Source organism: Pinus tabuliformis, chromosome 2_1 (genome assembly GCF_031772625.1).
Source record: "Pinus tabuliformis cultivar Carrire ecotype Pingquan chromosome 2_1, CPIR1, whole genome shotgun sequence".
NCBI lineage: Eukaryota > Viridiplantae > Streptophyta > Pinopsida > Pinales > Pinaceae > Pinus > Pinus tabuliformis.
This window is the reverse complement of record NC_142299.1, coordinates 7,137,698-7,152,542: the sequence shown is the minus strand read 5'-3', so window position 1 is coordinate 7,152,542 and position 14,845 is coordinate 7,137,698. Positions and strand designations below refer to the sequence as shown.

Here is a 14,845-nt window from a genome sequence, read left to right as displayed (position 1 = left end):
CAAAAACATAACTTACATAGTATACATATGCCATACAAAAAATACGTAACATGCATATGCGCCCATACCTCCGATATAAAAAAAAACATTAAAATTTAAATTTTCACCAACCTATTACCTATCACAATAACTATGAAATAAATACTATTACGACGGTCAAACAAATTTTTACGCCACTCAATGTATTTAACGTTGGCTCGTATGCAGGTTTGAAACAATCAACGGCGGAGAACGATGAAGCGGATCAGACGGTGGTGGAGGATTTCGGGAGGCATTTACCTATCACAATAACTATGAAATAAATACTATTACGGTGGTCAAACAAATTTTTACGCCACTCAATGTATTTAACGTTGGCTCGTATGCAGGTTTGAAACAATCAACGGCGGAGAATGATGAAGCGGATCGAACGGCGGTGGAGGATTTCGGGAGGCATTTTTATGCTGAACTTTAGGCTCCGAAATGTCAGATTCTCCAGACGTACAAAGAACCGTTTGCAGAGAACCACCTGGCTGAGGATAATTGGATTGGGCTCGATTATACGGAAACTGCTTTCACCGCAACAGCTGTCCGAAATTCATAAAGTGGTTTATGGTTTCGCTGCGGCTCGCACCATTCAACAGTTGAAATTATATTTTCAACATACGCTTATTAAAGACACGGCCCAGAAAAGGTTTAACACTTCTGAGTATGGCCGAAGTCCTAACCAAATATATGGCCTCCTACAATGTCGGGGAGATACAACACTCGATCAGTGCTACAGTTGTTCACAACAAGCAAACACTACTCTTCGACAAAGTTGTGGTAATGCAGCGGAAGGTTTAATTTGGTTTGATTACTGCTTTTTACGTTATGAGAACTATAATTTCATGGGACAATTGGATACCACTGATGGATGGTATCTTGGGAATCCAGGGAATGTGTCACCTAGCCCAGATGCCTTTGATCAGGCTCTTAGTAACCTATTCAATAAGTTGTCAGTTGAAGCAGCATCTGGATCTAAATTATATGCTTCTGGAATGACTAATGATTCCTTGGTTCGAACGATTTACGCTTTGGTCCAGTGCACCCGAGATATATCTATTGACAACTGCACAACATGTCTGTCACAAACAATCAGATATATTTTTCAACATTACGCTGGAAGTCAAGGAGCTCAGGGTCTGATGGCAAACTGCATAGTTCGCTATGAAATGTATCCATTCTTTAATTCGATTTCGTCTCTACCTCCTGCAGAAGCGCCAGCTAATAATCCGGTGCCTGCTACAGGATCGAATCAGATCACACCATCGATCGAGTGATAGTACGCATAACAACAGGTCTTCAAACAAATTACCCATAATTTTAGGTGTTGCTGGCGGCTTGGTTCTACTGTTATTATTGGTATGCGTATTTGCAACTTGGAGTAGATTGAATTCTCCAGTTGGAAGTAGATCTAAAGGTATCGTATAAATTATTTGGTTGGGTTTTGATTTTATGTATTTTAGATTTACTACATATAGAGGCACACTAAGAGAGTTGACGGATCCCCTAAGTCCTTATGCGCATAACATAGAATGCGTCCTCTTATATCGCTATCAAAATATGATATGATGGATCATCACAGTTACAATTTATTTGCTCTGCTAGACTATTGTTAAAGTTTAGTTTTTGAACAAGGTTTTTCATAAAAATCTTCTTCAGGAAAACTGCCAAATGATTGCAAGAGCAAGTTAGACGCATTCAATTTTTGCCCTTTTTTTTTTTTCTCATGTAGCTGTTTATTTTGGTTGTCTAGGTCATGGACAAGTCGAGGAGGACACATTAATCGATCAGGATCGGCAAATTGTGTTTACCATGGATACATTGATAGCTGCTACGGAAAATTTTCATGAGAATAATAAGCTTGGAGAAGGTGGATTTGGTGCTGTATACAAGGTAATAGTGACGAAGAAATATTCTACTGGTTTATAAAATCCTAAATTATCGGCGGACAATATCTTCATGCATATATTTTTGTCTGAATCTTTTTAGGGAACTACTGAAAATGGAAAAGAAATAGCTGTGAAGAAGCTGTCCTTACAATCTCTGCAAGGAAAGAAAGAATTTCTAAATGAAGTTAAACTTGTGGCCAAAATTCAACATAGGAATCTTGTGAACCTACTAGGCTGTTGCGCAGAAGGGTCGGAACGGTTGCTTGTTTATGAGTACTTATCAAATAAGAGTCTCGATAAAATCCTATTCGATAAGTTATTCGCATTTTATTTTGATATATATAATTCTGTCATGATAACTGATCAGTGTACTGTATCCACGGACACAGATCCAAACAAACGCAACCAGCTTGATTGGCAGAAGCGCTACAACATAATAGTGGGAGTAGCTCGTGGGCTTCTCTATTTGCACGAGGATTCTCAACTGCGGATTATTCATCGGGATATTAAAGCAAGCAATATTTTGTTGGACGAAAATCTGAATGCTAAGATAGCAGATTTCGGCTTGGCAAGACTCTTTCCTGAAGATCAGAGTCATGTCAGCACAAGAGTTGCTGGAACTTAGTAAGATTTCAAAACAATTATCATCCTTACACTGGCAAAAGCTATTCACATTTGGAGATGTACTATATGTTTCAATTCTGTGATGTCGACTTAGAGAGGATTGAAAGTATTGTAAATTTTACATTGTGAAAATTTACTTTTGCAGATTTACCTTGGTTATGCCTTAATTTTCCAGGATCCGGGAATACCTTCTTGGTTATGTTTTAATTTTCCAGTTTCCAGGAATACAGTTTTCTTTGCAAATAGCTTGCATTTGATCGTCACCCAATTCCTAAAATTTCGCTTTCCATATAATCTTTGACATTGTAATTTGGATATGCAGTGGGTATATGGCACCAGAGTATGCTATGCATGGGCAATTATCTGTAAAAGCTGATGTCTATAGCTTTGGCGTTCTTCTCCTGGAACTTATTACAGGAAGAAAGAACACCAATTTTAATCTGTCACTTGAAATGCAGTTGCTTCTAGCATGGGTGAGACACTCTAATACTATTCTCACTTTATTTACACATGAACAAAGCTACACTATGTATGAGTTAAATTTATTATGAATGCTATAGCATTGGGAGAATATTTCAGACTTTCTACATTAATTAGAAGGAGAAATTACATTAATATGATAATGACTATCCATTTTGATGCTGCTGCTGCAGGCGTGGAGATTATACAAACGGGGAAATATTGTGGAGATGATTGATCCAACTATAATTGTAACGTGCAACGTGGAGGAAGCATTGAGATGCATTCATGTTGGCTTATGTACACAAGCTGACTCATCACTTCGTCCATCAATGTATCTAATCACTTTGATGCTTTCATCTCATTCTGTGACATTGCCGGATCCCACCCACCCTGCTTTTGTGAGTTCGTGTGTTTCCGAAAACAGCAAGGCCACCGGTTGTGGCTCTGGGGTTTCACAATCTGCCAGCATTTCTTCTGCGTCATCTGCTTCATTTCACGCTCCTTTGTCTAACGCCGATGCTTCCATTACAGATTTGGTACCCAGGTAACGCGTGTTTTGCACTCTCTTGGGTTTAAATATGATAATACATATTTCAATGTTGTGACATTAATTAGTTTACATATTTCAATGTTGTGACATCAAGTGCGCTGATAGTTTACATATTTCAATGTTGTGACATTAAGTGCGCTGATAGTGCATAATGTGTAATGATATTAATTAGTTTACTCTTAGAACACTTAAATCTGCGTTAATAGCGGAATTCTAAATTTCACAATAATGCAAACTTGAACTCAATAATGGCTTTTGGCACATTTTTCGGCTTAAATTTAGATTTGAATTCAGAATTGACCGAATATCAGTCCTTTCAAGAAAAATTAATTGCAGTTCGGTAAGCCTCATGGTTATGTTTATCGTTATTACGAATGTTATTGCAATTTTAAGTAATTATGTTAGAATTGGATTATTATCCTTATGAATTTGTTTTAAACCTTTTAAATTATATTATTAATTTTTTTCATTATTATTTTTGGAGTTTTGGATGAATTTTATAATAATGAATTTATTAGAAACAAATAATACACCCTAATCCAATGTGTACTTTACATTACAATGATTTGATTATATTATTTAAGAACATTTTTTATAATTAAATTGCTTTTGTTAATATCATTGAATGTAGTTGTTTATTTATTTTGGAAGGCTTATGTGTTTTAGAATTGGTTGGAGTTTTAGAATATGTTAATTTAGTTTTTTTTAATAGATTATAAATTAGTTTAAAAAATAAGTAAAATAAGTTATTAAGTTAAATTTAGAAAGAAAATAATTAGAAATTTTAAATATAATATTTTATATTAAATATATAGTATTTTTCAAAACAAATTAAAAATGTTTTCCTTACAATTTTAATAAATTCATGTTATTATTTTAATAATTTCTTCAACACTTGTATTTATTGTTTAAAAATAATAATTATTTTTTAAATATTTTAATAATTGTTTTTATTTAAATTCTTTTCATATTAATTAATAATTTATTAAATATCATTATAATAATTAAGAAAAGTTTAAATGGTGTTTTATATTACTATTTTTACTGTTTTTAATTTTTTGAGATTTATATAATTAATAATTTTATGATTTTAATTTTTTCTCTTTTAATTTTGAAGAAGTCAAAGTGTTTAAAGGTTTTAGTTTTTTCATTGAAATTTAGTGAGATCATTATGTTTTAGTAATTTTTGTTAGTACTTAAAATATATTTTTAATTTCATAAATTAATGGGAAGTTTTGAAAAACTCGTTAGACACTTCATTTTAGAGATTCAACAACTCAAATCTTTCGTTCCAATATTTTTAGATTGTATTATTTGGGGTAAAATTTATCCAAAAATATGTTTACTAAAAAAGGAAAGTCTAAACATTTTAAACTACATTATTAATCTTTTTCATTGAGTTTTGGATCAATTTTATAGTAATGAATTTACTAGAAACAAGTAATACACCCTAATCCAATGTGTACTCCACATTACAATGATATTTTTAGATTGTATTATTTGGAGAAAAATTTATCCAAAAAACTGTCAACTTTAATGATCAAAACTAAAAAGAAAATTTCCTGATGATGAACCACACTAGTTGGTTCGAAACACATCGACAAATGATATTCCATGTGATTCTCGCCGAAAAATCTCTCACTAACTTAAAATTTCCCTTGTCATTAATGTGACCTCATTTCTATTGAGTGTGGTGTACACCACTAATGAAGTTTATATTTATAAAATCATGTACTTATTACTAACAAAGGCAGGTTATAAAATTATTTAACTCCAAAAACATGAGTCAACAACTAATATGCTCATCACAAATCATGCTAGAGTTGGGAGTACTTGGCCCATATAGAGTCATTTAATTTAGTAAATTTTTAAAACATGAGTCAATAACTAATATGCTCATCACAAATCATGCTAGAGTTGGGAGTACTTGGCCCATATAGAGTCATTGAACTTCTAGAGTCTAATGTCGATTGTTTGGTTTCACACAAAAGTCTAACATTTAAAGATTTCTTGGGCTATAATAAAGTAAGTAATTAAACCCCCTTCCTTTTCCCCTTCCCTTCCCTTTCCATGATTATATAATTTTCATTTCCATCATTCATTGCAACAATCTTAGCAGAATTTACTATTTACAAAAAGATCAAATTTCAAATCACTAACTCATTTGAGGATTTAGGTTTGAGGATTGATTTTCATAAGAAGTATGACACTTAAGGTAGTAAGAAGTATGGCCTTGATCTTATCCACCTGAGGTATGATATAGTTCCTTACTCGCATATTAGCAAGTCCAATGATAAGATTGTTAAGTTTAGGTATGTTCTATGCTAGAGCAATTTATTTAAATTTTCACAGTTAGCAATCACATCAGCATTACGATAAACTGCAGATAGAACATAAATATAAAACGCAGAAGACAAGCCAAGACAAGAGGACACAGGATGTGGCACAAGCCAGGGAAAAACCCCACAATGTGTGGGGAAACCCTTGATCAATTCTTCTTTTATGTTCTTCAAAGTTCAGCAGAGAGAGAGAGAGAGATAGTACATTTACAACAGAAGTCAACACTTTGACTTATCTAGATCTAGCATAGATCATTTCGTATAACGATGAGATCAGTTGAAGACATTCTGCTTCAACTGATTCTCAAGGTGACTCCTTCACCTATCGTCGAGCTGCATTTGATCTTATAGTTGCACCACTGCACACTGCACCATGCTATACTAATCACGATTATCATCATGCTGCCCATGTCCATGATCTTATCCATCATCATGCTTCATGCTGCCCATGCATCATCATGCTTCATGCTGCCCATGCATCGTCATGCTTCATGCTGCCCATGCACCATATCAAGCTTCATGATCTCATCTAACATGATGTACTCCAAGTCACCGCTGCATGTCACTGAGATCCATATACCAGATCTCTAATTCTCTTTTCCATCGCTGTTGAGATACTTCTCATTTCAGCACCATTGAAGCCATCATTGCAGAGATCCTCATTGTTGCTTCATATCAACGTGATCCACTCACTGTGATATTTATGCTTTCATGGATGCACTAAGACAGCCATTACATTATGTGAATGAGCTCTTCATTGAAGTCATCATGATGTGGACTGTTGCAACATACCTTTGTCATCACTGTATATATTTGTTGAGAGTGATTCTCATTACTGCTTTATTATGTAACCCTTGTCACTGTTATGTTGTTGAGACTTCATCATTCCTTTATTATTTCTGTCAAGCAATATGATAAATCCTGTAGAGCAGATCTGCTCCAATACTCACATGAAAGAATGTGAGATACCTCCTTCAGATCATAGGTATGTTGTGACTCTTCTTTACTGCGATGACGTTATTCATTGCTCCTGGCATCGAGGTTGTGACTGCACCGAAACCCTAGGTGCAGTCAAACCTTACTGCGACTCCTTTCTGTGACTGCGGCCTCTTATCTCCATTTCAACATATTCCAATCTGCGTATGATAGTTTATATATTTCCACCTGTGTGTATATATATCCACGAGTAGCGTATTAATACCTCCAGCATATCATGACTACGTTGATGCGTCTATATATGGGCAGCGTTTATATAACTACGTTGATGTGTGTATAGATGCTGAGAGTATTATCACTGCGTATTATATCATTGCCTGCGTCCGGATCATGAACAATGTGTAGATATTACCACTTCATCACTTCGGCTCACTACCAGCGTATATATATATATATATATATATATATATATATAACTATGACAACCCATGAAGACTGCGTGTAATTCTGTGCATATATTTGCTGCGTATCCATGTATAGACTGCGATTTATATGTTTCCATGTACAACGTTAGACATGTCTCCATGACTGCGTTTTATATGTCTTCACATATAGCATATCCGATCTTCCATACAGCGTATGAGGTCTTCTAGGTACAGTGTAAGTAATTGACTACGTTGGATCAGTTAGGGCATCTTTTGCGTTAGGGCTTCATGCTGAGCTAGCGTATTCTTGCGTAATGCCATGATGTTGCCTTGTGTTTCTCTTGATGTCCCATTCCTCCTCCCAAAACCCAAGACGTGGAGAGGAGGAGATCACTCAAGAGTTGTGTGTGAATGATATCAAATCCTCATCTATTTAGACCACAATGAGGATGATGAATAGACACGTTGGTTGGGCTTCTAGAGCCTACATAAGAGCTGGTCAGCTTGATAATAATTACATAAACAAAATAAATTCATACCTCCATAAATACTTATCAGAATCGGATGATCTTTGGATCAATCCTACACCTCTCGACGAGAGGGATCCAATAAAAATATCAGCTGCCATAAATAAGCCGACCCACATGGAGCTTTGCCCTAGTTGCCAATTTAACACTCCCTCTCAACTAGGGGGAACTCCATCTGCTGATCCATATGTCCGACTATACTATCTCTGCCATCAGTGCCCTGCACTACTCTGCCCATCTTTGCTCAGCTCTGTTGGCTCTGCTCTACTCTACTCAGCTCTGCTGGCTTTGCTTAGCTCTGCTCAGCTCTGCTGGCTCTGCTAGCTCTGCTCTGTTGGCTCTGCTAGCTCTGCTCTGCTTTGCTCAGCTCTGCTATGCTCAGCTTTGCTGGCTCTTCTAGCTCTGCTCTGCTAGCTCTTCTCTTCTCAGCTCTACTCAGCGCTGCTGGTTCTGCTAGCTCTACTCTGCTGGCTCTGCTGAACTATGAAGAAGAAGAATTGATCGAGAATGTCTCATACCATTCTCCACTGACCCGAAGTCAGACTCAGAGTGCATACCACTAGTCCCAGACCAGTCTCAACTGACCCAAAGTCAGCGTCATAGTATGTACCACTCTCACTGGTTCCAGACCAGTCCTGCACTGACATGAAGTCAATCTCGGAGTATGTACCACTGGTCCCAGACCAGTCTCAACCGACCCGAAGTCAGCGTCATAGTATGTACAACTCCTACCACTGGTCCCAGACCAGTATTATTGATCCCAGATCAATGGAGGACATCCTAGCGTAGGGAGTACGGTAGATACAACAATGCGTCCATCGGTACTACTATGGTCCCTAACTTCATTTCCCTACTCATTGATCAGATGAGAGGTACTTCCCATGAGTCCCAGACTGCATGGGTAGGATGCCTCGACAGGAGAACTTAATCAATCCTGTCCTCACAGGAGAACACATCAATCCTGCTACAATCGCCATGGAGAACACATCAATCCAGGCCTCGCCGGAGAACACATCAATCCTACTACAATCGCCATGGAGAACACATCAATCCAGGCCTCACGGGAGAACTAATCATTCTGCTACACAAGAGAGTGAATCATTTTGTCCCACAAGAGAGCGAATCATCTTGTTCCAGTACGCACCACCAGGGGAGGGTGAGTCACCCTGTGGTCGTATGTTGCTCCAGTAGATTCTGTAAGCCCCACAGAGCTCCCAGAGCTCGATGTATGCAACATGCAGGACCCTTCTTCAAAGGTCTCTTGATGACTCCAAGTCGTTCGGGAAAATCACAAATTTGATCTTTTCTCAGGGCTCTGTCCTGCACATCATCTCAATTCGATGGAGCCTCCTTGATCATCGACTTACCATATCCCAGATAAGGCAGTATTTGATGTCTATCTGCTGGAGCATTGTCAAATACAAGATTCCTCAATAATCGAATCCCATGTCTGGTTGTCACAGAGAATCACAGTGGTATTCATCATGTGTACAAACAGCTCACTGAAGAGCTTCAACAACCAGACTACCTCACAGAAGGCCATACTATCAACAATGTATTCTACTTAGAGTCACCGACTTCTGCTTCCTGCTCATCTAGGATATCGAGGCAGATTCCAAAGAGAAACAACACTGGGAAGTGCTCTAGTGATCCTCCATACTGCCTGCCCACTCATCATTCGAATAATCATGTGGTTTCATATTTCCGCCAGTGTATCTCAATCCATGAGAGATTGTGCCCTGAAGATATCTTAGAAGATTCTTGGCACCAATCCAGTGAGGCTCAAATATGAGCTCACCATGCTAACTGCATCCCATATGTCCAGACGGAGGTTCTCCAAGTACATCAATGTGAATGAGTTTATGAAACTCAAAGGCATTTCCCAAATCTGGTCCGACATCATTACCATATAACTTCTGAAAGTTAAGATCCTCGAGGCAGTCACAAGCTTGCAGCTTATCTTCTCACATTCAAAATCCAACTCCCTCTGTCTCCTATAAATGAGAGGGTCTGCACCTGTCAAACATAGGTGCCGGTATGAGAGGTTTATCATCCACAACCTTCGAGTAATGGTTTGGATCGGTTTCACTCCTAGTGAATCTCAGCTGCATTAAACAGCTTTCAATCGTCTCATACTATGCCCAAGGTGTTTTTCTTCAAGCCATAGAGGGCTTTCTTCCATCAAACTCCTCGGGTTGTTCCAAACCTGTGAACCTGCTGCATGAGGGGAAAGGTCCCCTTATAATATTTTCCTTCGGTACATTTCAGACATGTACCTTCATGCTTCTTTTTGAATTCAGGCATCCTAGTCACCATCTGACTCACAGACCTCCAGTGCTGAGTCAATGGACATGGTCCCTAGTGGACTTCCTGTAACTTGATACAACCCTGAACTCAAAACATCTTTAAAAGATCTATTTTCAAACACATACCTTTCATCGATACGTTCCACCCTGTAACCTTTGACTCCCATTTCCAAGATGGACATCAGGTTCGATCAGGTACATAAAAGAGATTTTGGGGTTCCTTGCTTTCCTAGAAGAGTCGACCATTTCCTTGATGACCTGCATTACTAGTCATTCTTTTGATCATTGAAGATGTCCCAAGAATGATTATTATCTTCATCAAGAGATGTGTCTCTGCCATTCGAACACTCCTTCGCATAACGGCCGATCTTATTTCAACAAGGCATCCGCCTTTCCTTCCACCCTTAGATCCGAACTTCCCAATGAAGTGCTCTTAAGATGGACCATCATAATCTTCCGCTGCGCCATTACGATAACATTCTCTGCTTTGACTTCACCCTAGGTGAATTATGAGGAACCCATTGATCCTTCTGTCTTGTCCCAACTGTCTTCGGTGATTGCTCAATCACTCTTTCTTGGGCATTGTCTTCACCTTAGCTTTGATACCATGTTAAGTTTAGGTATGTTCTATGCTAGAGCAATTTATTTAAATTTTCACAGTTAGCAATCACATCAGCATTACGATAAACTGCAGATAGAACATAAATATAAAACGCATAAGACAAGCCAAGACAAGAGGACACAGGATGTGGCACAAGCCAGGGACAAACCCCACAATGTGTGGGGAAACCCTTGATCAATTCTTCTTTTATGTTCTTTAAAGTTCAGCAGAGAGAGAGAGAGAGATAGTACATTTACAACAGAGGTCAACACTTTGACTTATCTAGATCTAGCATAGATCATTTCGTATAACGATGATATTAGTTGAAGACATTCTGCTTCAACTGATTCTCAAGGTGACTCCACCTATCGTCGTGCTGCATTTGATCTTATAGTTGCACCACTGCACACTGCACCATGCTATACTAATCACGATTATCATCATCTGGCCCATGTCCATGATCTTATCCATCATCATGCTTCATGCTGCCCATGCATCATCATGCTTCATGCTGCCCATGCACCATATCAAGCTTCATGATCTCATCTAACATGATGTACTCCAAGTCACCGCTGCATGTCATTGAGATCCATATACTAGATCTCTAATTCTGTTTTCCATCGTTGTTGAGATACATCTCATTTCAGCACCATTGAAGCCATCATTACAGAGATCCTCATTGTTGCTTCATATCAACGTGATCCACTCACTGTGATCTTTATGCTTTCATGGATGCACTAAGACAGTCATTACATTATGTCAATGAGCTCTTCATTGAAGTCATCATTATGTGGACTGTTGCAACATACCTTTGTCATCATTGTATATATTTGTTGAGAGTGATTCTCATTACTGCTTTATTATGTAACCCTTGTCACTGTTATGTTGTTGAGACTTCATCATTCCTTTATTATTTCTGTTAAGCAATATGATAAATCCTGTAGAGCGGATCTGCTCCAATACTCACACAAAATAATGTGAGATACCTCCTTCAGATCATAGGTATGCTGTGACTCTTCTTTACTGCGATGACGTTATTCATTGCTCCTGGCATCAAGGTTGTGACTGCACCAAAACCCTAGGTGCAATCAAACCTTACTGCGACTCCTTTCTGTGACTGCGGCCTCTTATCTCCATTTCAACGTATTCCAATCTACGTATGATAGTTTATATATTTCCACCTGTGTGTATATATATCCACGAGTAGCGTATTAATACCTCCAGCATATCATGACTACGTTGATGCGTCTATATGCGAGCAACGTTTATATAACTGCGTTGATGTGTGTATAGATGCTGAGAGTATTATCACTGCGTATTATATCGTTGCCTACGTCCAGATCATGAACAGTGTGTAGATATTACCACTTCATCACTTCGGCTCATTACCAGTGTATATATATATATATATATATATATATATATATATATATATATATATATATATATATATATATATATAGATATGACAACCCATGAAGACTGCGTGTAATTTTGTGCATATATTTGCTGCGTATCCATGTATAGACTGCGATTTATATGTCTCCATGACTGCGTTTTATATGTCTTCACATATAGCATATCCAATCTTCCATACAACGTATGAGGTCTTCCAGGTACAGTGTAAGTAATTGACTGCGTTGGATCAGTTAGGGCATCTTTTGTGGTTAGGGCTTCATGCTGAGCTAGCGTATTCTTGCGTAATGCTATGATGTTGCGTTGTGTTTCTCTTGATGTCTCACTCCTCCTCCCAAAACCCAAGACGTGGAGAGGAGGAGATCACTCAAGAGTTGTGTGTGAATGATATCAAATCCTCATCTATTTATACCACAACGAGGATGATGAATAGACACGTCGATTGGGCTTCTAGAGCCTACATAAGAGCTGGTCGGCTTGATAATAATTACATAAACAAAATAAATTCATATATCCATAAATACTTATCAGAATCGGATGATCTTTGGATCAATCCTACGCCTCTCGACGAGAGGGATCCAATAAAAATATCAGCTTCCATAAATAAGCTGACCCACATGGAGTTTTGCCCTAGTTGCCAATTTAACAAAGATCCATGTGATAATTTATATGATCATCTTGCATCGCAATGAAGCAACAACAAAAACTTTAGACTGAGTTTTCTTCCAATGGATAATGTTGAACTGAAATATTTTATTTAAGGGAGGAGATCCGATGTAATTAGTAGAGGGTAATAGGGATCATTAATGAGGAAAGTTAGAGAATACCTTTTCAAACTTAATAGGATTCATGTGAAAGCCTGAAGGTAGATTTTGAACACCATGTTGCAGTGTGGTGATTAATTTGTCAATCAGTTCATCATCATCATCATCATACAATGTAGAAGAAAGGTTCACATATGTAGCTTTCTCATTTGTGACAATCTTCACCCCTTCTTTTGGCTCGAAAACTGGAATATGCACTTTATCAACCACATGCGCCAATCTACTTGAATTTGGATTTGAAATCCAATTGGGAATGGGAATGGCATATGTATTAGATTTTAAAATGGAGGTTGTAAGAAGGGACATATGATTGGGATCATGAGAAGAAAGGTGGAGGGGCTTTGGGAAACACTTTAGAGAAGACTAGAATGGTGCACCTTTTCTTGTAGTTTCATCCTCACAGAAGTTAAAAGTATTAGATCATTGTAATGTGGAGTACACATTGGATTAGGGTGTATTACTTGTTTCTAGTAAATTTGTATGATGATGATGATGATGATAATGATGAACTGACAAATTAATCACCACACTGCAACATGGTGTTCAAAATCTACCTTCAGGCTTTCACATGAATCCTATTAAGTTTGAAAAGGTATTCTCTAACTTTCCTCATTAATGATCCCTATTATCCTCTACTAATTACATAGCTTCTCCTCCCTTAAATAAAATATTTCAATTCAACATTATCCATTGGAAGAAAACTCAGTCTAAAATTTTGGTTGTTGCTTCATTGCAATGCAAGATGATCATACAAATTATCACATGGATCTTATCATTGGACTTGCTAATATGCGAGCAAGGAACTATAGCATACCTCAGGTGGATAAGATCAAGGCCATACTTCTTACTACCTTAAGTGTCATACTTCTTATGAGCACTATGCATGAGATAATAAAACCAATATAACCACCATTTTCTACACAAATTGGCAAAACTCTTCTTAGACTAGAGTTGCACAATTACATGGGATATTGCTTACAACTATATTTAATGACCTTTTAAAGTCATATGGGAAATCCCTTTTCAACAACAATTGGGATGAACATTAATAGCATAACATATGAACAAGATTGATAATTTTAAGTCTTACATATGTAAATTATTTTACAACATAATATCAAATTTTTTTTTTTTTTTAATTTACTAAGAAAGTATCATAGTTGAATAACAATCAATTTACTAAAAGTCTTAAAAACTATTAAAATTGTTATACAATAATAATTAAACCATTAATCTCAAAAACTCAGTTAGAATGCACATATTGTGTTTATGGATTCTAGAAACATGCTCTACTTAATGAAAAGTGTAAAAAAGTCATATAAATGAGTTTTATTAAATAGTCTCATAATCGTTTCGTTGAAAAAAATAAAAATAAATAAATATGAGAGGATGAAAATAAAAAACATTGCTAGTAGTGTAATCGACTCTACGGTAAAGTGACTCTATAGTACTATAGGCCTTGATTTCATCGAGTATTGAGTCATGAATCTTTGGGGTTGAATTCTCCATTTGGAAATCATTCACCCGATTTCCTCATTGCTTAAATCTATGTCTCCATGCAAGTAGTTTTCCCCGCTGCTTTCTCCATTTTCAACATTTGAGTGTTATGTTTTATCAATTAGCCAACTATTTGATGAAGGGAGGGGGAGGCAGATCTAGTGGTCTAGTAGTTTGCAAATGGGAAAGAGGTTGATATCACCTCTCGAGCTCCCAAAATATGCAGTGATCTAGGTCGTCAGATCCAATAGGACGAATTAGTGACAAAGTATGCACCTGCATCATAATGGATTTTTATGTCACGATTCTTCTCCAATTTATGTCTTATGGTCTTTCCTTTGCAACATCTGCTACAATTGCTAGTAGTTATAAACCATTAATCATATATCACATGTTTAAAAAAAGTTATCTATTTTTTTTTTATT

General features: G+C 37.1%; 1 protein-coding gene across 1 annotated transcript in view; it reads left to right on the top strand.

The window, feature by feature from the left end:
* Window positions 1-392: 392 nt before the first annotated feature.
* Window positions 393-14,845, top strand: part of LOC149198423 (cysteine-rich receptor-like protein kinase 44) — a 46,179-nt gene continuing 31,726 nt past the window's right edge. Inside the window, exons 1-6 of the mRNA XM_089403698.1 lie at window positions 393-1,101; window positions 1,778-1,917; window positions 2,014-2,227; window positions 2,306-2,537; window positions 2,860-3,010; window positions 3,191-3,543. Coding sequence (XP_089259824.1) covers window positions 393-1,101; window positions 1,778-1,917; window positions 2,014-2,227; window positions 2,306-2,537; window positions 2,860-3,010; window positions 3,191-3,543 — 1,799 coding nt within the window. The remainder of the gene's footprint in view (window positions 1,102-1,777; window positions 1,918-2,013; window positions 2,228-2,305; window positions 2,538-2,859; window positions 3,011-3,190; window positions 3,544-14,845) is intronic.